Raw genomic sequence first — 22,366 nt, forward strand, 5'->3', positions numbered from 1 at the left:
GTACCGTAATCTACAAATGATGAACTTTCTCCATCCGTGTCTCGAATTTCGTCAGATTCGTTTTCATAAAGATGACTGTCACTACAGCTTTGACGTTCCGTAGGTATTTGTACATGATCTAAAGACCACATCTGCAAACATGACAAGTAACAAAATTGATCAATGAAAGACGACCCAGCCTGCAGCAAAGCTTTTTTCAAAGGGTAGAGAACGGCTTCAGTAGTTAAAATTACAAAATATGTTTATCTGTGTAGATCACCTTTTCGAGGTCCGTTACTGGTATAAGATCTACCACATCGAACTCTGGCCCTAAGCTCGTCTTGTTAACGGTTATGAGTCTCGGCTTTGAGATTGGAAACAAGAAAAGGTTCGAGCTAGGGTTCTACTGCATGGCCACATATCAGAATCATCGTTTTTTGGTCGCTAAGAAGACTTATTTTGATCGGAGAGATGCCACGTATTTGGAGAGATCCCAGATTTTTTTTTTTTTGATCGCAGTAGGCCGAACACAACGAACACTACGGGGTCTGACCACGCCGTTGATAAATGATAACGATAAACTACGGGGTCCTGGATATTTAAGTAGGTTGGCTCCTCCTCCTCTACTGATAGAGTTTCACGCCTCAAGACTCGTGCAGACTAATCACTTTATTTCCCTTTTCGAATAACAATCTTTCACTATACATAGATGTAGGGTAGAGAACTACTTCGGAATAATCGCCCATTTTGGGCTTATCGAGTAGAAAACTTCAAATAAATCCATGATTTCAGAGTTAACAAGTCAATTATGCGTTTGGTACGATAGTTTAGTTAATAAGCTACGGAACGAAATCAATGAGAACGCGTGATATGAAGGTTTGCACCCATTATTCCGAAAAACAAAAGAAGCGCTCCGACCGAATCAGTTTTTATCTTCATCCGATATGCCGAAGTGAATGCATTGGCGTTTCAATGCGTTACGCCGAGTTTAGAATCCGTAGGCCGAGTTTGGAGTCAAGAAGCAGTGTTCAACTTTTGACAATATCTCAACGAATGGTTTCTCTTTATCAAATCTTACGGTACATACGGAAATGTAAATAAATTTGGAAGCCATCAGTAATAATAACATTCCGTTTGGTGCTAATCTGCGCTAGATTAAGAAAGACTAAGTGCGGGTTGTGTTTAATAGGCCGGAAATGGGGTAGTTAACCCTATATCATATTCGTTTTAGGTTTGTCTAGCTTGCTTTACGCTGCAACTTTTGACTTTTGGCAGGTGGGTGATTTCCTTGCGCTCTCTCTCGTTGATCAATTTTCCTTCAGCCCAATTTCGCCTCATCATGGCCCCACCACCTGCTTGGCCTTCCAATCCTGTTGTCAGCGGCATCTGGCTGTGAGTAGCGGAACTTCGTGGTGCGGTTGTGTTATGTCCAGTGGGTGGTGCACGGTGTTGGCACTAATATTTGAATCCTTTCCTGGCATTCATAACATTTGCCAGTTACAATGTTCCGGGTGTGCCAATCAGCAAACTATTCAGCAGCAGCTTTCGATACCTTTAATGAACATGTATATTTTGACGTCATCAGCGCAAAACACACGGCAGCCAGATGGCTAGTACGAGAGAAAGCTCGTTGATGAAGAGTGAGAATAACAAAGGACCCAGGTTGCTCCCTTGTGGCACGCCAGATGAGTTAGAAAATTGTTCCACAGATTCAAATCCGATATTAACGGTTAGGTATGATCCAAACCAGCTAACAAGATCCGCAGAGACACCAGTTCTTCCTAGACGATTCAGTAATATCATAGAGGTAACTCTAAGACCAGAAGGTCCTGAAGAAACGAGCTCAACTTTTTGGCTCAGCTCTAAATAGTACTATCTTCGGTCCCAAGCTAATCGATTCATCCCTCGAAACATATGAAAATCCACTAACCCCTCATTTTATCTGTCAAACTTTCATAGCGAATCAAAACAAACATAGTGTATTACTGGAATTTATACTAGAATGAGATACGTTAATCGATTTGCTAGGCTAGTCAAGTAGTGAGCCAATTTTAAATCGATAGTTTCGTATTGATTGTTGGTAATATTCCATGGTCAACTCTATCGAAAGGTGATTTCAAATCTGCGGTATCGATCTGAGCACCAGCATCAATGTTGCGTATGCAAAACGAAGCAAACTGGACGATATTTGTAGATGTTGATCTTTTGGGAAAGAAACCGTGCTGATCCGTAGAAATGCAATTCTTGCAGGAGTCGACAAGTTTATAATTTATTATGCTTTCGAAAACCTTTGAACAAGAACACACGAAGTTTTTCCTCTGTAATTCTCGATGTTCTATCGAACCTCTTTTTTAAAAACGGGTAACATGACTGACGTTTCCAGTTTGTGAGAAAACTAAAAGGGAAATCAATTCTTCGCCGCATTTTTCCAGGATGCATGACGGTATGCCATCTGGACTGGACACAGAGTATTTCATTTTGTTTATTGCGAATTCCACCTGATTCAACGTGATCGCAAAGCTTCTCAGAGAACAGAAACCATTAGGTGTATCTCTACAAGCTTCTGTGACGTGCAGACGACGTAGAACCATTGAAAGCGATTCTAAAGTGAGTGGCAAACAAATTGCACTTTTCCAAAACGGAAGTGGCGACTTCATTTCCCAGACACATATCAACAGTTAACCCATTTTCCTTCCGTTTAGAGTTGACAAATTTCCAAAAATTTCGTGGACATCTGGGTAGGAAAATTCCTCAGTTCGTATGCAGTACCGTTTGTACATGTAACGTTTATACGTGCGATAATTATTACTAGCACGTGCGAAATGTTGCTTGGCAAAAGGACAACGAGACTGGCAGTAGGTTCGGAGTGATATGGATCTTAGACGTTTGGGACGTCGTAAATGTGTATTTCCCCAAGATGGTTTCGAAGATGGCCTGCACAGTGGAACATAATCAACCAAGTAACTCGTCAACACGCTGGTGAAGTAGCACTTTCACCATCTTCAGCAGTATCAAGGATGTGCCAGTCAGTTTGACGAAGCACTTAATGATAATAATGATGATGGTCCCACCTCTTACCCCTACAAAGGTTTGAGCTGGACGATTTATCTTTAAGATAATTAAATATGACATTTGAACCAGGTTAGCAAACAAAATCGAACTGGTTTCAGTTAAAGATATAAATTCCCTCTACAGTTTACAGTTGCTTCACAGCGATATAAATGTGGAAAAGCTCAGGCGTCCTTAAAGGTGGTTCGCTTTTTTGCCCACCTAAAATATTTATAAGTATTACAAGCAATCAAGAGTTAATTAACAATCAACAAAGCATCCTATTACACAGCAACCCCGCAATCTGATGCTATCATAATTTTTAGCAATGTCAAGAATGCTAACGAACCCCCAACATTTGCCAGAAATCTTACTACTAACTCAAGGTATCTTCCAAATAATACGCGCGCGAGGCTCAAACCTTTGTAGACTATCTTTTTTAATGAACCTACTATTATTAAATCAAATATTAAAAATCCATATCCATCATCACCATCGTGGCGAACAGAAATAGTTTTTGCAGTGCTACAATAATTATTAAAAAAGTCGTTATTACAGCTATCCATACAACATAATCAGTTAGAGATAACTTCGTCAAGATACATAATTTGTCAATTCATAAAAAAATCACTGGATAACTGTTCAAAAGACAGTTTTAACGTGTGAAATGTAGTGTCTTTTAAATTGTGTAAGTGTTCCTGAACGTTTGATATGTCTAGGCAATGAAATGTGGTGTTCTTGTTTCAACCGCATTTCTAGTATTATATCTATGAAAGTCACTTCCTCTTTCAACCGCATCAAACCGTTAAATACTTTAAAAATGAACACCATAGTCAAATATACAATTCTTTGCTTCACCGACAACCATTGTAAGACGTCTAGCATCAAAGTTGAGGAAGTGAATCTATTACATCTCAAAATCAAACGCATTATTTTATTCTGCAAGCGCTGCAATCTCGATATTTGTGTTGCATTGGCCAGAAATAAAATGGAAGGGAAAAAGTCTAGATGAGGAGAGATGACTGATTTGTATAGCTGTATTTTACTGGCAATAGTTAAATCGTTTTTCAGTCGACATAGAATTCCTGTTGGATGGCCGATCGCCTTGCCTAGGGTGCGTCGTTGATGTTCGCGTCCCTCTTCCGGCGTACTCCGGGAACTTTGAAGCTGACGGTGGGGTCAGAAATGGCCATGGATGGTTCGGTGTGGTGTGTTGGATGTATATCGGCACTGCCACGAATCTACATTCGGAAATAACCATTGCACCACGCACGCGTAAGCACGAAATTACACCATGAAAATTGCATGTTCAATTTTACCTGCTTATGCACCAAAGCACAACACAATAACACACGACCTGAGAGAATAGCACACACTCTCACTTCTACGCTACGAAAGGATTTTTGTTAAATAAAGTTACACTAATCTTAACAGGTATCATGTCCTTGGCATAGTACTACTTCAGGACAACATTTGAATAGTGGCACGAAGCTAGATCCGGCCAGAAGACCGTAGGGCCCTCGTGTTGCTTCAACAGAGGAAGCAGACTCTTCTGTAGACACTCCTTGAGGTAGATCTCCCCGTTTACAGTCCCGGTAGTCACGAACGGCACACGTTTGCCACAAGAGTAGATCGCTTGCAAACTTTGAAAGTTTCTGCTTCCTTACTTCCTCCGGAACATCAAACTTGTGGTGGGGGTGAATAACAGTAGCCCCGATGAGGAAAAGAGGCTTCGTCAGCATCTGGGTGTACAGTTTCCGGGCCCGTGACTTTCCCACCGTAATTTGCCGTTCGTCACAATTTGGAGCCTTCTGCACTTTGTACGTATGCAGTCCCTCCCGGTCCTTGGCTTTCTGAACGAAAGACTTGGACAGATTCAACTTTTTGACCACATCCCTGACCAAGGCATTGGGATTCCGGTTAAACACTCTCACAACAGGCTTGTGATCCTGATCACTAATAGAACATCCATTCTGATCGCATTTCTCCTTCCGTTCGATGCTCAGAGTTTCGTAGTAATGTTTAATCACACGACTCACCGTTGACTGTGGAATGGTATCGAGCTAAGCATTGAAGCTGAGAATTTGGGTGAGTGTATGATGAAGAGAAGAACAGGGAATATACGCGATGGAGATCGCTCCTCTTAGAAGTGAAAGATAATAGTACGTTCAGACTATAGAGTTATAACATGTTATAGCGCTATCTTGATGGTGGTTTCTGTGTTGCAATTATTTGACAACCGTTATAACATGTTATAACTCTCCAGTCTGTACAGCGTTTAAAACGCTGTCCAGACTGGAGAGTTATAACATGTTATAACGGTTATCAACTAATTGCAACACAGAAACCACCATCAAGATAGCGCTATAACATGTTATAACTCTGTAGTCTGAACGTACTATAAACGTTGTTTTCATTTAAAGTAAGCAGGATATCACATTGGCGATCCTGCAAGGTATGTACATCTTGAAAGAGCAATAAAATCAAATATGTATTTCCTGGGATTAGTCAGGTTAAATTGCCTTTTAGCTCACAATGTTCATGAACTAGATTCATCGAATCAAAACAAAAACATCGCATGCACTGAGTCAAGCTCATAGTCAAGCGAGTGTTTTAAAATGTGTAGATCCATAAAACTTCAGCTTATAGCCAAGAACCAAGGGATTCTAAAATATTGGAATTTAACATTATGTTGGAGTAAGACATTTGACAAAAACCAAATAAAAACAAAATAAAAGTCAATCTGGCCAAACTGATCAACTGGATATAAACATCGCACAGCTCAGCAGTAAAGAGTCTGAGACTACATGTCAAAATTGGAACAATCGATTGTCTGTCAAAGTCATAGGAAAAGTCATTCCAATCGAGCAGAAGACCTGTCAAATGGATAAGATGTCGCCTCTTTATAAATTCAGGCTCTTTACTCAGCAGGAGTGAGCGAAGTAAAGACTTCTATGAGGTACACTGACAAAAGTTTTCACTTAGTTTCTATTAGGAACGCACATAGTATTTCTCTAAAAACAAAAATAATGATTTTTACCTGAATATCACATAGCATTAGATATTCTTTATGAGAAATCACATAGATTTCATTGGACACATAACGTTCATGTGATTTAGTGGTGCAATTTCCAATTATGGGATCACATGAAAGTTATGTGATATTCACATGGATATTTTCCACTGGTTATGTGATTTATTGTATGAGTGTACAAATCCAACCTGTTCTATACAAGGTGTAAACTAGCCCTGATGTATGTGTTGGTAGAGGGAAAAATGTAAACTTTGTGGGAGACGATGGTGACTACGTCATAAAACTCGAAAGCAATTTTGCTAAATAAGAAGGAAAACAAATCCTAGCTATTTTTGCATGATGATTTTGCTTGCTTGTATGCTTTTGTAAAGTCGCCGGAAAATATCAGCTGGCGATTTGTTTTTTTTTAGATAACTTCTTACTTATAAACAGACAAAAACTCACAAACATGCTGTTTTTTCATGGCATACAGTGTGATAATTCAATAATCAATAAATTATCTTAACACTTAGTGGCAGACCATTCATAAATTTTGGTAGCATACATAAATTATAAAATCCTTATTAAATTTCCTATGCAAGCGCCGATCGATACAAACGTTATGACGTCACTACAAGGGTGATTGCGTGAACGAAAGAAACGAATCGTGCGAAGCGGAATGAAAACCGAGTGAAAAACGAAGTGCACCAATACATTCTGGCCTACAATGTCACACCTTGTATAGACCAGGTTGCTACAAATCAAGTGTGCGAAAGGTAGCTCATATGTTAATAGAGCACTGCGCGAAACTTAACCTAAATCTCCCCGTCCCTTTTCCTCACCAGCGAGTTTTGACAGTTCTGCCGGGTTTATTTTGGCTCCCGTTTGTTGCTATCTCTTTTACTGTCATGGCAAAAATTGAGGTTAGATTTTGCGTGCAGTGCTCTATAAAGTATTTTACTGCGAGAGTGAAAGAGTTCGGTTTAGTTTCACAATTCCGACGCAATGCCAGACGGTTATTTTCCGTTTCATTTTTTTTCTCAACACGGATGGAAGTGTTGTTGTCATTTTCTCATCACGCACTTTTTGTCGACAAGTGAAATATGTTGGATGCCTGATGCCTGCCGTATTCGTGATTCGCATACGGTAAGGCAGACGGCTTTGTCGGTTGAAAATAGTGAAAAGTTTTAAGTAAAATTATAAATTGCTGAGTTCATGAAATTATTTTATTTTTCGTGAAACTGAAATACGATGAGTGGAACGTGGTATGAGGATGCAATTTCGTCACCCGATGACAGCAGTGACGAGTATTGCGGTAGATTTGTGAGGACTCCAAAGATAACCTCAAATTGCCTTGAAGAACCAGAAACAACTTGTGACTCCAGCTCAATTGATAGTCGGAATGATCGAAAGGAGGCGATTAAGTCAGAATGGTTGTCAGGGTCGTGGCCGCTGAAACAATTTGATGGCTCGTTGTCTCTCAATGAACGGAAGGCAGAATGGATCCGTTTTCGCGACCAGTTCGAGCGTATTGCTTCGTGCAAAACTGCAGTTGGCCATCGTACAAAGCTAACCGGTATGAAAATCTTCGCGGGGGATTATCTCTTGAATGTAATAGAGATGCAGGAGAAGTTCATTACTGACTATATGGACAACGTGTGTGAAAGTAATGTTCGTGGAATAAACAAATTTTTCGAGCAAACATGCGACGTGACGAAAGAGAGAATGAAATTCCGAGATATGCGCATGAAGGTCTCTGAGCCATTCACTGATTTGGTGTTGCGTTTGGAAATGCAAGCAAAATTCTGCGATTTTTGGTTACAGCAGCAAGAGGAAGAATTCATTCAAGCTCTGCTGAGGCGCTCGGTACCGTTAATTGCCGAAAAGCTGTACGAAATGTCAGATTTCTTCGGGAACAGTCTGGAGCGGATTATAAGCCATGGAAAACATTTGTACTACATCAAGGTAGAAGCTGATGAATTGGCAAATACCCCACAGGCCAAAAGAGACGATAGCGTATCTGAACGAGAATCAGTGGACTGCATGGCGGTGAAGTCTGTGAATGCGGTGTATGCAAGGAGGAAGAATTCTGTTCGCTACGGGCCGTACCGCAGTGTACATTCAACATTCGACTACGACGCAGGACCAAGACCTCGGAGTTCACAAGGATGGAAAGAACGTAGTTTTACTCCAGGATCGAGGTGCTCAAGGTGTGGCAGAGCTCATGGGCCCAAAGAATGTAAGGCTTTTCGTACAAAATGCTTCAATTGTGGAAAAGTGGGACATTTTGCCGAGTTTTGCCGCTCGTCTGCGCGAGATGTGAACATGAGGGAGAAAATTCGGCGACTTGAAGTTAAGGACGAAGTTGAAAGAGAGGTCACAAGGATTAATCAGGTAGATGATCGTATTTCAAATAATTGATGCACAAAACCAAATAAAGCTCCCTTGAGTTTAAAACAACACAAATATGGAAGCTTATATTAAGTCTTTATTTTTCTTTCTATCTTTTTGTTTTGTTTTTGTTAACAGTTAATAACTGGAATTGCTAATGAATTCAAATCCATAAATGATCCAAGATTTGTTGAGTGCCGAATTGGAACGGAAGTTTTGAGCTTTCTGATAGATTCTGGTGCCACGGTTAATACTATCACTAATATTCAGAGGATATTGATCAAGAAAAACGGTAATTGTAATGGATGTTGTAATGCATCCGGAAGAAGTTTTAAGTGGCTACGTCAATCAAAATTCTCTTGATGTGGAATGCTCTTTTAGTTCGTTCATTGGAGTCAAGGATAGTGATCATCCACCACAATTAGCTAAAATTTTCGTGGTTAACGGCACACGATTGTTTTTTGCTTGGTTATGAAACATCGAGCAAGCTGAATCTTCTTCGCGTAGGTATTCAAACGGCAGACCAGCACGCCATCAATTATACTGCTTATGATTCAAAAGCTCGGGATCAAATGGTATGACACAACCACCGGAATTCCCTACAATTCCTATTGATATGGGGCGATTCAGAGTCAATGAGCCAGTAACTCCGAAACAGATAATCCGTTATAACATTCCAAAAGCGTTTGAATTGGCTACTACTGAAAGACTGAGGGCGATGGAATCTAAAGGAATCATTGAGAGAGCCGATACGGAAGGAGACACTATATCATTCGTATCTCCGTTGGTATTGGTACCAAAAGGAACAAACGACTTCAAGATTGTTGTAGACTACAGAGAGGTCAATAAGGCCATCGTTCGTGAACCGTACCCGATGCCCTCGTTTGAAAAAATTAGGACGGATATTCCTAGTGGTGATGGGAATCTATTTTTCATGAAACTTGATCTAAAAGATGCCTATTTTCACATTGAGTTGCACGAAGACGTTCGTCATATTACAACATTCATGACAGCGAATGGGTTAATGCGATTCAAAGGGTTACCATTTGGATTGTCATGCGCGCCTGAGTTATTCCAACGCGTCAAGGAAAAGCTGCAGGTGAAGTGTGGCCATTTAGGCATTTATCTTGATGATATTTTGTTGTTCGCACGAACTCTAGAAGAACTAAATAGGCACGTTGAAGAGGTCAAACGTGTCCTGCGCGAAAAATGTTTAACGATGAACGAGGAAAAATCCAAATAAAATGAAATATCAGTATATTTTTTTGGGTTTACAATTGACGGATTGGGTATACTACCCATAATCGCACATCAGTTCCATCTTTGCTTGATTTCCTATCCATATGGGACTGATCTGCAATTATGGGCAGTATACTACCTACCAAGCAAAAGTTATCTGATATTAAGCATTTCGAAAGTCCAGTTGACCCGCAATTGAGAAGTTTTCTTGGGCTTATGACTTTTATTAGCCCATTCATCAAGAATTTTCCCATAAGACAAAACCACTCAAGTGGGAAGAGCAACATAACAAAGCATTTGACGATTTAAAGGAGGCTCCTGAAGACCACATAATCAAACGAGGTTACTTCAACGAAGAGGACAAGACTATTCTTTTCACAGACGCGTCAAAGGACGAAAATTCCAACACCTGTAGCAGCATCGCTTGTGCTTCAAAAAGTCTGATTGCAGCAGAAAGCCGGTATCTATAGTTGCATCGTGAGGCTTTGGCTATAGTTTGGGCAATGCAACATTTCTAAACTCTTAACGGAATTTTCCATTAGGTTAGCTTGGTCGCAAGTTCATACTAAGATCCGATAGCGAAGCGTTAATGTTCATGTCGAAGGCCAAATATCGGAAGGATATAGGAAAAAGGATAATGACTAGGGCTGAGGGCTGGCTTTTAAGAGCTGATCATTGCTTCTACGAGTATCAGCACGTCGCAGGATAAGAAAACATAGCTGATGCTGAATCTAGGATATGCAAAAGGCGTAGCGATCCACCTTTTGACGATGAAAGAGAACCTAATGAGCTGTGCTCTGTCGAAGCGAACCCCGGGTTGATTAATGACCACCTTCTGGCATTGACAAATGCTCATGTAGTTGATGACTCTGGAAAAGATGAGGAGCTTCAAACAGTGATTAAATGGCTAGGCAAGAACGAAAAATGTCCTTCACAAATAGCAAAGCATCAGCCTTTCCAAAAAGTTCTTCCGTCAGAATTTCGTCCTCGAGCATTGCAGTTGGCACACAACAGTCATCCAGGGATGTCTACACTGAAAAATTTCTTGAGGCAAGGTTTGTGGTGGCCAAGTGTTGATCGCGAAGTGGAGGAATACGTTAGGAGCCAACGTCATAGTTCATTTTACGTTCCTTATTCAACCCAATTGTTCTCTATTTAAAAAAAATTATCTGTTTTTATATATCATCTGGAAGAGCTTCGTTTTCTGAGAACGGCGATATTTTTTCGAAACCTTTTTAAATCAAGATTTAAAGTAAAATAATAACTTCACTGTTTGACACTAAACTGACAAACTGACAACTCGCTTCCATACAAAGTGACACCGAGGGGCGCTAATAAGGTGCAAATGTAATCGTACTTATTTAAAATAGTTCCAGTGTACCAAAATTTATGAAATTTTGGGTTTGGGTTCCATTTTTAATGCAGATTACGAATATGCATTTACCTCAATACCTTCAAAGAACCCAATTAATACAATTCAATACAGTTGACTTACCAGTGAGAACAACAGCACTATATTTTTTACCCAGATTGCTTTCAATACCATTTTTCACATCATTTAGATTAGCTCCTGTTGCACACTCAACAAAAATAGAGCCATCTTTACCATTCCTAAAATTACTGATTTTATGTGTTTTTGGATCTAACTGTGTTTTCAAAAACTTACGAGTATCTTCGCAAGCTTATTTGGATTCTTTCGGTTTAATCACAATGACCGGACGAGTCTTACGATTATTCGGTTTGTTACTTTTACTAATCTTTTTATTTGTACTTGTACTAGCACGACTAGATCTTTTTACAAAACATCATCAGTCGATTCGTTGTCTCTATTTTGAAATTTACGTTTTTTGCGTCTGGGATTTCGGTTAAGAATTAATCGTCCTCGATGCACCATTCGTTGCAGCTAATTTATTTTCCGTACTAATTTAAAAACATGAGCTAGTCATCGTATTCCATTTCTCACTAATTAATTTTTAAAAGCAACTTAATAAATCATTCAAACCAGTAATCCTTTGAAGGACGTGGTTCCGATTAATTAAAATCGCCAAGCAGAATAGCATGATCGTTATTCCCAAGGTGTGAATTAATCGCTTCTATAGACTCGATATGTTTATTTATGTTAAGTAAATCATTCTTGCCATCAGGTGGAAGGTAAATTACTTCAATACCAAAGGGCCAAGCGCAATGTGGGCGGAAGCGGAACGGAAACGGGAAGTTTGAGAGTTGTCACAAATGGCATCAAGATGCCTAACCGAAGTCGATTTGATTCTAACTAGTTTTCAATCCGACAAGTAGGCTTACTCAGATCGGGCTTTTCCGCTGCCGTTCCGCTTCCACTGTCATTGCGCTTGGCCTTAACTTAACATTGAACCGGTTACAACTTAACCCAGAGTTGTTCTTGAGAGACATCTACCGAAGTGGGATCAATGTACCCGTTGAAATTTATGACTGTTAACATTGCTGTGACCTGTTCTGTAAACGGTGTAGGAATCTCTGAAAAGCTGTGGCAAAATTATGTTGTCTTCAAGCCACGTTTCCGTCATAATGAAAAGACGAAACAGCCAAAAAAAGGCGTCAATTTTCGTGCGCAGTCCTCGAACATTCTAGTAGTAATACTTAGCACTGAGAAGTGCTGTTTAAAATTGTTGCAGTAACGTTTCCTTCAGCAAATAAACAAATAGATCCTCACGGCAAGAGAGCACAATGTAGACTGTCCGGTTTAGTTTATTTGTTTTTAAACATAAGATTTAGAGCAAATGTTAAGATCCAAGGTCAACACATGTTCACGAACTGGAACTTATAATGAGTCTGGGTGGATTTCATATTCCTAACAAACTTTGAAACTGCACAGAATGAATTTCACAATTCAGGACTGAATAGTTTTTGGAGTGGGTTCAGTAATTTATTTTAATTCCATTAAAATTGCCAATCTTTTGACAGATACATGTATTTCATACACTAAATGTAGCCTTTTTCAGTACCCAGCAGGGAACCAGGTAATTCCAAAATAAAAATATCAATCGTATCAACTGTTGTTGAATAAATAATGAGTAGAATCGAGTAAGTGATAGTCCGTATGTAAACGGAATCTCATTGGTTAGAGAATTTTGATAGGTTAGCAGGTATAAATATGAGGTACCTAAGCTCGTTGAAGACATTCTTGTGACAAATTTTGGTGGAAAAGCAGCAGCAGGAACTGCTGCACAGCAGTCAAGGAGAGCAGCCGAGAGCATCTCGGATTCATGTAGCCGTGACCGAGGCTGGAAACCTCGGTCCGGTCACGACATCAACCATTTTACGTGGCCAAAAGAAAGGAAAGTAATATCGTTTTCATTACTTTGAATGACAGTACAAATCCATTGAAAATAACCATATAACCATATAACAAAAATAGCGAAAAGTGTGATTTTGGTTTGCTGCTCGAAGAGTTAATATCTAGATTTAGCATCAACATAATCTGAACATTTGTACTTTATGGTCGATTATAAATTGTCCTGGTTCTGACTAATAAATTAAGTCAGCGGTTAAATAAGTAAACGATGATTGTCTAATCTAATCTAACATCAACACAGCCAGTTCATGAAAGCATCCTGGAAAATGATAGATGTACCTCCATCCTTTTTCTTGTCTATTTGGTATATTTTGAACATCAGAGATTTCGCTGTATTGTTATTTATAAATGATTGGTCGTTGGGAGCATCTAATCTAAAAAAAAGGGATGCTCAATTTTCCTCGAGTGGTTGAGACATGAGCACTAACTCTTGTCCTAGCCCATATGGCTTATGGCTATAGCGCCATTACTCGCTTTCTGAAAAGAGAAAAATGGAATAGAAGGCCGTAGGAGAAAGAAAATGGAGGAAGGAACCCTAGTTCTAACTTCCCTTGAGAAAAAGCGGGTCTCTAATCAATCTACAGGAAAAGTTCGCTAAAACTCACAATGGCCCATATTTCGGGTGTCACTTCACGGTGAAGTGACATGTAAATCAAATGGGAATCACTTCACTGTGAGTGACAAGTTCACCGTGAAGTGACATCGGTAATAAGGGGTAATGACTCGCGAACTTTTCATTTTGTGTGCTTCATAAACCTCGCAAAATTTTCCAACACTGAACACGAATAGGTGAGAACTAGATTTCAGTAGGGAGTAGTAGAAATAAAATAAATTAAAAAAATATAAGAACAAATAAATGAAAATAAAGGGAAGATCTCAGCCAGTTTCGTAATTGTGTACTCTTACTGCTCTGCTACACTACTGTTGAACCAAAGGCACTTCCAAGACTTTAGTTCAAAAATTCTTCAGGCAAATCATGAGCACATGAACTTTCAAGAACAAAACATCAAACATCTAAAACCAGAAAAAAGGGCTAAGACGTCTCTCTTGCCGAATGAATCAATTGGCAAATCTATGTTGGAATTTGGCCATAGCCACTCGTTCCCAACTTTTGACAATAGCACGCCTGACATTTGATTTCTCATCAAAATACAGCCCAAAAGCGGCTTTTCGAAATGATGTCTAAGACAAAGTTGAAGAAACCGAAACAGGTGAATATATAAACAGGAACGAACTCACCAAAATTAACGATGGTTTGTCCGTGAAGCAAAAACTTGGAAGACTGTTGCATCTCCAAATTCTAGCTCAACACATCAAACCATTCCATCGGATCTTCAAAGAAACTCTTGCACAATCCGCCTCCAATCAGCTTGCCTAATAACAGATCTGACGAAAAGGATGCTGATAAAAAAACACCTTGAATTGCATGTACTTTCTTTGCACTAAAGTTCTTTTCTAGAACTATGTTATCGAGTGGCACATTGTTTCGAGTTAAAACGCGATGAAAAAATCAATCACCTAAATAAGTAAACGATGATTGTGATCTTAAACGACGATTATGAGTAGATATATTAGACAATAGAACATAACGGCTAAAAAATTATAGTTTTGGATTCATTATGCAGTTATGTTCTGAAAACATTCAAAAGAAAATGTGTGGATTTTTTTTTTCTTTAGAACAGTGGTGCTCATCCCCTTTTTTCAAAGGCTTGTTCGCTGTTTATAATGTGGACCTCGTGGTCGTATAGTTAGCAGTCGTTCAGGCGTGTATTGTGAGTGCCACGAAGTGATGAGGGTTCGATTCCCGCTCCAGCCGATTGGAACTTTTCGCAACCCGGAAATTCCCCAACTGGACTGCTGGGTGCGTTGAGTGTTGTCCGTTGCCTTAGTGTTAAGTGTTCAGTTTGTGCAACTTCTGAATGAAGACGGTGTCAATTGTCTTTATATGTGTAGTTGAAACACACACGCCATATACTCGTAATGCAAAAAAAAAATCACGAAGAAAAAAATTTACCTAAAATTTAAGGTCTTTTTACTTGCACTCGTTACTGTTGTCAAAAAAAGTAGGTTGTATCCAAGACACGACCGTAGATTTTGCGAAAGATAGTTTTGATATCACAGCAAAAGTATAGTAGGGGAAATGGATGAAATGTCGGCCCAAATGCCCCTAATTTGGCCCCATATATAAATTTAGCAATCGACTAAATTTTCAATAGCGACCAAAAATATCCATTAGTATCGTTCCAATGACGCGTTCATTTAGATAAAATTGATAAATAACAGATTTATAGCGCTTTTCACAAGCAATCGGTGACCATGTTATGATCATAGCAACACTTTCATATTCGTGCAATTTTCAATAGTGACATTTTGAAAATGATAAATCCTTAATTTTAACAGATTCGTTGAAAATTTTCCTATCGATTTACATATTCAGAATTAAAATTCATCATCTCTCGATCAAAATCAGACCACTTTCATGCCGCGACCGACTTTGGATTCTAAAATTGCACTGCCAATGTTGCCTTAAAAATGTATGGAATGTTAGATTTTAACATATGGAAGCTGACATCCGATTCATGACCTTGACAAATGTCAAAAAAAAATACTCTATCAAATTTATAGTGGTCCTGAAAAGGATCGTTTTGTCGTGATGGTTGAGTAATGCTGAGCTATTAGGGTGTTCAACACGGATGAGTTTGGAACGAGGGTGACGCGCTTGGCATAGATGGCCCACAGCGACTCACGAAGGTGGATCCCGATCAGTAGCGTTAAGGCTTCTTCCTCCTTCTTCGGTGAATGGACGCTCATGTGGGCTGCAGCTCGCTGCTTGCGGGCAGCCTTTTTTTTTTTTTAACTCTTTATTTGTTCCAAATTCAAAATAAATAACATTTCATTTTTAACCTAGGTGCTCCAGTTACTACAGTAACTTACCAGCCTTAATTGTTATGATATATATCTAAGTGTTTTTACATTGTTCTTGTCTTGGTAATTCGGTATTTTAAACAGGTTTTCAAACCTGCATGTCAGTATAACAATTGATAGCTTAAAACTAAATAACTAAAACTAAATCTTATCTAAGTATAAAGGGAATTAATCGTTGCAATTGAGGATTGTAACGATTTTTGCCGGAAATTATTAATTATTTTGTTGGACATTTGTGCTAAAGTCTCAACATTCGAAATTCTATGTACTTCGGTAGTACTGTACCAGGGAGGTAACTTCAAAATCATCTTCAGAATTTTGTTCTGAATCCTTTGAAGTGCTTTTTTCCTGGTAGTGCAACAACTAGACCATATTGGCACAGCGTAAAGCATGGCCGGTCCAAAAACTTGTTTAAATATTAGAAGTTTATTCGTCAGGCAAAGTTTGGATTTCCTGTTTATAAGAGGATACAAACATTTTATATATTTGTTACATTTGGCTTGAATGCCCTCAATGTGATCTTTAAAAGTTAATTTATGGTCAAGTATTAATCCAAGATATTTCACTTGGTTTGACCAGGAAATTGGAACTCCGTTCATAGTGACTATGTGACTACTACTAGGTTTCAAAAAGGAAGCCCTGGGCTTATGTGGAAATATTATAAGTTGAGTTTTGGAAGCGTTGGGAGAAATCTTCCATTTTTGTAAATAAGAAGAGAAAATATCTAAACTTTTCTGCAGTCTGCTGCAAATAACACGAAGACTTCTTCCTTTAGCGGAAATGCCTATGTCATCAGCGAACAAAGATTTGTGGCAACCCTGAGGCAAATCAGGGAGGTCCGAAGTGAAAATGTTATACAATATAGGCCCAAGAATGCTACCCTGAGGAACTCCTGCTCTAACAGGTAGTCGATTAGATTTGGAATTTTGATAATTTACCTGCAGAGTTCTGTCAGTTAAATAATTTTGAACTAATTTCATAATGTAAAGTGGAAAATTAAACTTTTTCAATTTAGCAATCAAACCTTCATGCCAAACACTGTCGAATGCTTTTTCTATGTCTAGAAGAGCAACTCCAGTTGAGTGGCCTTCAGATTTGTTTGAACGAATTAAATTGGTAACTCTCAAGAGTTGATGAGTAGTTGAATGCCCATGGCGAAATCCAAACTGCTCATCTGCAAAAATTGAGTTCGTATTGATGTGAAGCATCATTCTATTCAAAATTATTTTTTCAAAAAGTTTACTTATTGAAGAAAGCAAACTTATTGGACGGTAGCTAGAAGCTTCAGCTGGATTTTTATCCGGCTTCAAAATTGGAACAACTTTTGCATTTTTCCATTTATCAGGAAAGTATGCCAAATGGAAACATCTGTTAAATAATTTTACCAGGAAAGACAAGGTACTCTCTGGGAGTTTTTTGATGAGGATATAGAAAATTCCATCATCACCTGGAGCTTTCATATTTTGAAATTTTTTAGTTATAGACCTTACTTCGTCCAAATCAGTCCCCCAGGAATCATCAAAAATATTTTCCCGAGAGAAAATATTCCGAAAATCCCGGGCAACCTGATTCTCAATAGGACTAGTAAGACCCAAACTGAAATTATGGGAACTCTCGAATTGCTTAGCAAGTTTCTGAGCTTTTTCCAAATTTGTGATCAAAATTTTACCACCTTCTTTAAGCGCTGGAATTGGCTTTTGAGGTTTTTTCAAAATTTTTGTGAGTTTCCAAAAGGGTTTGGAACTCGGGTCTAATTTAGAAACATTATTTTCAAAAGTTTTGTTCCTCAGGGCAGAGAATCGCTTTTTAATTTGTTTTTGCAAATCCCGCCAGATAACTTTCATGGCAGGATCGCGTGTTCTTTGAAATTGTCTCCTACGGACATTTTTAAGACGGATCAAGAGCTGAAGATCATCGTCTATTATAATTGAATCGAATTTAACCTCGCATTTTGGTACTGAGGCAGCTCTTGCTTCAACTATAGAAGTAGTCAGAGATTCAAGAGCATAATTAATTTCATCTTTGGTTTGCAAAGGAATGTTTGGATCGAAGTTATATTCCATAAATGTTCGATATTGCTCCCAATCAGCCCTATGGTAATTGAAAGTAAAGCTGTTGGGATTAGAAATTATTTCTTGGGATATTTCAAAAGTTACTGGAAGGTGATCAGAACCGAAGTCAGCATGGGTAACCAATTGGCTACAAAGATGACATGAATCAGTTAAGACCAAATCAATAGTTGAGGGATTTCTTGCAGAAGAAAAGCATGTTGGGCTGTTTGGATATTGAATAGTGTAATAACCTGCAGAACAATCATCAAACAGAATATTACCATTGGAATTGCTTTGAGCATTATTCCATGAGCGGTGTTTTGCATTAAAATCACCAATAATGAAGAATTTAGACCTATGACGGGTAAGTTTCTGGAGGTCACCCTTGAGAAAATTCTTTTGCTGGCCTACGCATTGGAATGGCAAATAGGCAGCTATAAACGTAAGTTGTCCAAATTTTGTTTCAACAGAAACTCCCAAAGTTTCAAAAACTTTGGTTTCAAATGAAGAAAGAATTTTATGCTTGATTCGTCTATGAATAATGATGGCAACGCCACCACAGGGTCCATCAAGACGATCATTTCTATAAATCAAGTAATTTGCGTCCTTCTTAACCTTATGGTCAGGTTTAAGGAACGTTTCAGTTATAACGGCAATATGCACGTTATGAACTCTCAGAAAATTAAATAGCTCGTCTTCATTATCTTTAAGAGATCGAGCATTCCAATTTAAAATGTTTAATGCTTTAAAATCCATTACTGAATTTTAAAGTCATAACAATATTATTAGCAAATTTAACTCCAGTTTGAATAGCATCAAACATGGAGTTAGATTTAAGCATATCAGAAAACATGTCAATTAATGAATTCTGTAAAAATTCCATTTTAGGGGCAGTATTCCTTCTAAGTCAAAATTGTCAAAATTTCCGTTAGAACGTTGGTTAGTATTCTGATTTCTACCCGCTGCAATAGCAGCATAGGTAGCTCCATTAACTCGCTGAACATTGTTAGCAGCGAGGGGAGTAGGTACAGATGAAACATTTGAAGCAGGGGTGATATTTGTACCTACGGGTACGAATGTAGAATTTGTTCCTCGCTGACCGTTGTTAACAGCAGAGGAATTTGTACCTGGTCGGAAACGTGGAGCGTTTCCTACCTGTCGGTTAGAACGAGATTGTAGGATCGCTTTGCGAGTCTTACATTCCCAAAAATTAGATTTGTGGTTTTCACCACAATTTGAACATTTAAATTTCTTAGGATCTTCCTTCACAGGACAGTCGTCCTTTGCGTGAGAGGAATCACCACAATTCATGCATTTAGCTGGCATGTAGCAATTTTTAGTTCCGTGACCCCATCCCTGGCACTTACGGCACTGAGTGAGGTTTTGGAAATTTCCTCCAGTCTTCCTGAAGTGTTTCCACTTCACTCGGACATGGAGCATAAGGCTAGCTTTTTCTAAGGCCTTAAGGTTGTTTAGTTCACTAGACTTGAAGTGAACTAAATAAAAATCATTAGAAATCCCGTTGCGCGAATCGCCAGGACGGGATTTCATTTTCATTTTGATTACTTGGAGTGGCACAACTCCAAGTAATTTTGCCAGTTCATCTTTGATCTGATCCAGGGATTCACCACTGGGCAGTCCTTTCATGACAACCTTGAACACACGTTCAGTTTTGGTGTCGTAAGTAAAAAATTTGTGCTTCTTCTCAGTAAGATACTTGAGAAGACATTTAAATCCGTCCAAGGTTTCAGCCAATACACGGCATTCACCCCGACGTCCAATTTGTAGTGAAAACTTAACTTTCACGAAATACAAAAGTTCCATGCGAAGAGCATGGAAATCAGTAGTGGTTATCACAATAGGGGGAATCTTTTCCTTCTTGGCATTAAGCCGGGAAAGTTTACTAGAATTTTTCTTGGATGATGGATCATTCTCATCATCCGTGAGCAAATCAAATTGATTACTCAAATTAATTTCTTCAGAAGGGGGGTCAAGAGTTTGCCCCTTTCTTTTGCGTTTAGGCGCCATGGCGACAGTAAATTTTTATCCAAATCGACTTCCAAGCAGATTACTATAAGAATCTGAAGGATCGAAGAGGAATTTTCCAAATCAATATCCAAGAAGGATTACCTCGGGTAGGGTCCAAACAAGGATCGAAGAGGAATAAGAGGAGTTGAACAAGGTAGAAATTTTTTACAGGTTGAGCACTGAAAAGTGCTGTTTAAATTTGTTGTAGCTTTAGGTAGTAGTAACACTTCCTTAAGCAAAAAGCAAATAGATCCGCACGGCAAGAGAGCACGATGCGGACTGATGATTGCGGGCAGCCTTTCGTTGTGTACAATGTTCAACGCTACGCGCTGAAAGCACTGCTGCTGCTGACGCCTGACCGGACACCACCACACACGGTAATCGAATAAGCACCGTTCAGGGAGGCATGATCGAATTCGATTTTGAAATCTGTTCGCAGGCAATCGGTGATAATTTTGATAACTATTGCAATAGTTGGACATTTGTGTAATTTTCAGTACTGACCTATTGAAAATTAATAAAGCGTTCAATTTAGCAGATTCGTAACTAAATTTCTAATTGATTGGCTTGTTAAGAATTAAAATCCATCCGCTATTGACAAAGTTACATTTGGTCAAAACCACCCCCGATATGTTGCCGAAAGATGTAATCCTACGTCAAACGAGAGATTTGGCCCAACCAAAGAAGAATACTAAGATGAAACAGTCGAAAGAAACATTTTAAATTTTAGTGTCCTCTTTCACGGACCCTTTCATCCAACGAGTACCCCCCGTATGCAAGGTGTTTTTATGGTTATTATTGAAGTTTTGCGCTATTTTTATCAAAACAATCCCACCAAAATCAAAGATGTCTCATTTATTAAGGGGGGAAGTACAATTAGAATTTTTTTTTTCGAAAAAAATTTTGTTGGCTTAATTTACTCTATATGTATCTGGGAATGAGCCTTTAAAAGCATAAAGCCGTCCGGAACTTATTTAAAAAGTTATACGCAATTCAGTGAGTGCATGTCAAATGGCTGAACATGTCAAAGTTGAACTTTAAATGCTTCTACTGAAAAGTAGCGTTTTCAAAATCGCCGTGCAATGTACAGGTCAGAGTTTTCATTCAAATCGATTCCGGTTTTCTGTTTTATGTTCATAATTAAATTTTCCACAACATGAATAGAAAGATTTTTTAGATTTGTTTGTTATAACATGTTTTTTTTATAAACAAAGTCGAAAAAAATAGGGTTTTTTAATTTTTTTTTTTCAACTTCAAATTTTTTTGTGAAAAAAACATTATTTTTACGTACGAATTAATTCATGTTGTGCGCTGTACCTTCAAATTTAATGTCCTGTTTTTTTTTGTTTCAGACGTGATCATGGACGTAGGGACTGCACGGCGCGAAGTGCTGCTTTAAAAAATTGACTTCACATTATTTATAATAATTGGGCTAAATTGCAAAATTTAAAAAAAATGTCACTGATAATTAATCTTCATTAAATCCTTAATAAGAGACATAAAGAATCGCTAACATTCATTTATTTCCCTACTCGCAATCCACTCTCAAAGATAGGCCTCATTTTAGGCCTTCTAATTGTACTTCCCCCCTTAATTACTCGATTATCAATTAATCGATTATTTTTTGTTCGATGTCCCGTCATTTTTCCAGCAATGAGATGGCAGAACATTTTTGAAAAGATGAAGAAAGAAGTTTATGCTTATATCGGCATGATATAATCGATTACAAATATTTTACTTTTCGGTTCGTTAATCGATTAATCGAATTTTTTATTGGGTATTAAGCTGGAGCTGCGTGACAGCTTAGTTTTCAAGACTTGACCCATTTGAATAATTTTTGCTTCTATCTTTGACAATACAGCAGAACGACTAGCCTATGTTGGCAGCTTGAACACTTGATTCCGTGTGTATTGTTTTTAAGAAAGTTATGGAAAAAATGCTGTGACGTATGCGCGTAGATACATCCGCGTAGTAAACCGATTGAATAAGTAAATCCGTTTCGAACGAAATATCTAAATTAGGATGTAAGTTACGAAAACCGCGCGAATTCCGAAAGCCGTGCAAAACCGAAGCGAGAAAAAAGGCTTATTATCATTCAAAGAGTGCCACCAAAATAAATGTGATAATTTTGGTTTTCTCCCTAGACATTCTACTTATTTACTACTGAGCTTTGGACCAAATTAGTTAATTTAACCCTCCAACCCTTAACCAACTTTTGTAACACAAGTACTCGTGCGTTGTAATTTGTGCAACAGCCGAGCTACCAATCGATATGAAACCAACGGGTATTCCTTAAAAAACTTGTTTTTAACTAAACAAGCTAAACTTTTATTACAGTTAACCCCCAAAAAATGCGGATAA

The 22,366-nt window shown here is 38.5% G+C and overlaps 1 protein-coding gene across 1 annotated transcript in view; it reads right to left on the minus strand.

The window, feature by feature from the left end:
• The window catches only part of LOC135712159 (WD repeat and FYVE domain-containing protein 3-like), an 89,593-nt gene that overhangs the window by 22,248 nt on the left and 44,979 nt on the right, over window positions 1-22,366 (minus strand). Inside the window, exon 10 of the mRNA XM_065235124.1 lies at window positions 5-131. Within this exon, the coding sequence (XP_065091196.1) occupies window positions 5-131 (127 nt within the window). The remainder of the gene's footprint in view (window positions 1-4; window positions 132-22,366) is intronic.

This window comes from Ochlerotatus camptorhynchus, unplaced genomic scaffold (genome assembly GCF_037179485.1).
Source record: "Ochlerotatus camptorhynchus isolate MF236.1 unplaced genomic scaffold, CSIRO-AGI_Acam_v1.1 ptg000459l, whole genome shotgun sequence".
NCBI classification, from domain to species: domain Eukaryota; kingdom Metazoa; phylum Arthropoda; class Insecta; order Diptera; family Culicidae; genus Ochlerotatus; species Ochlerotatus camptorhynchus.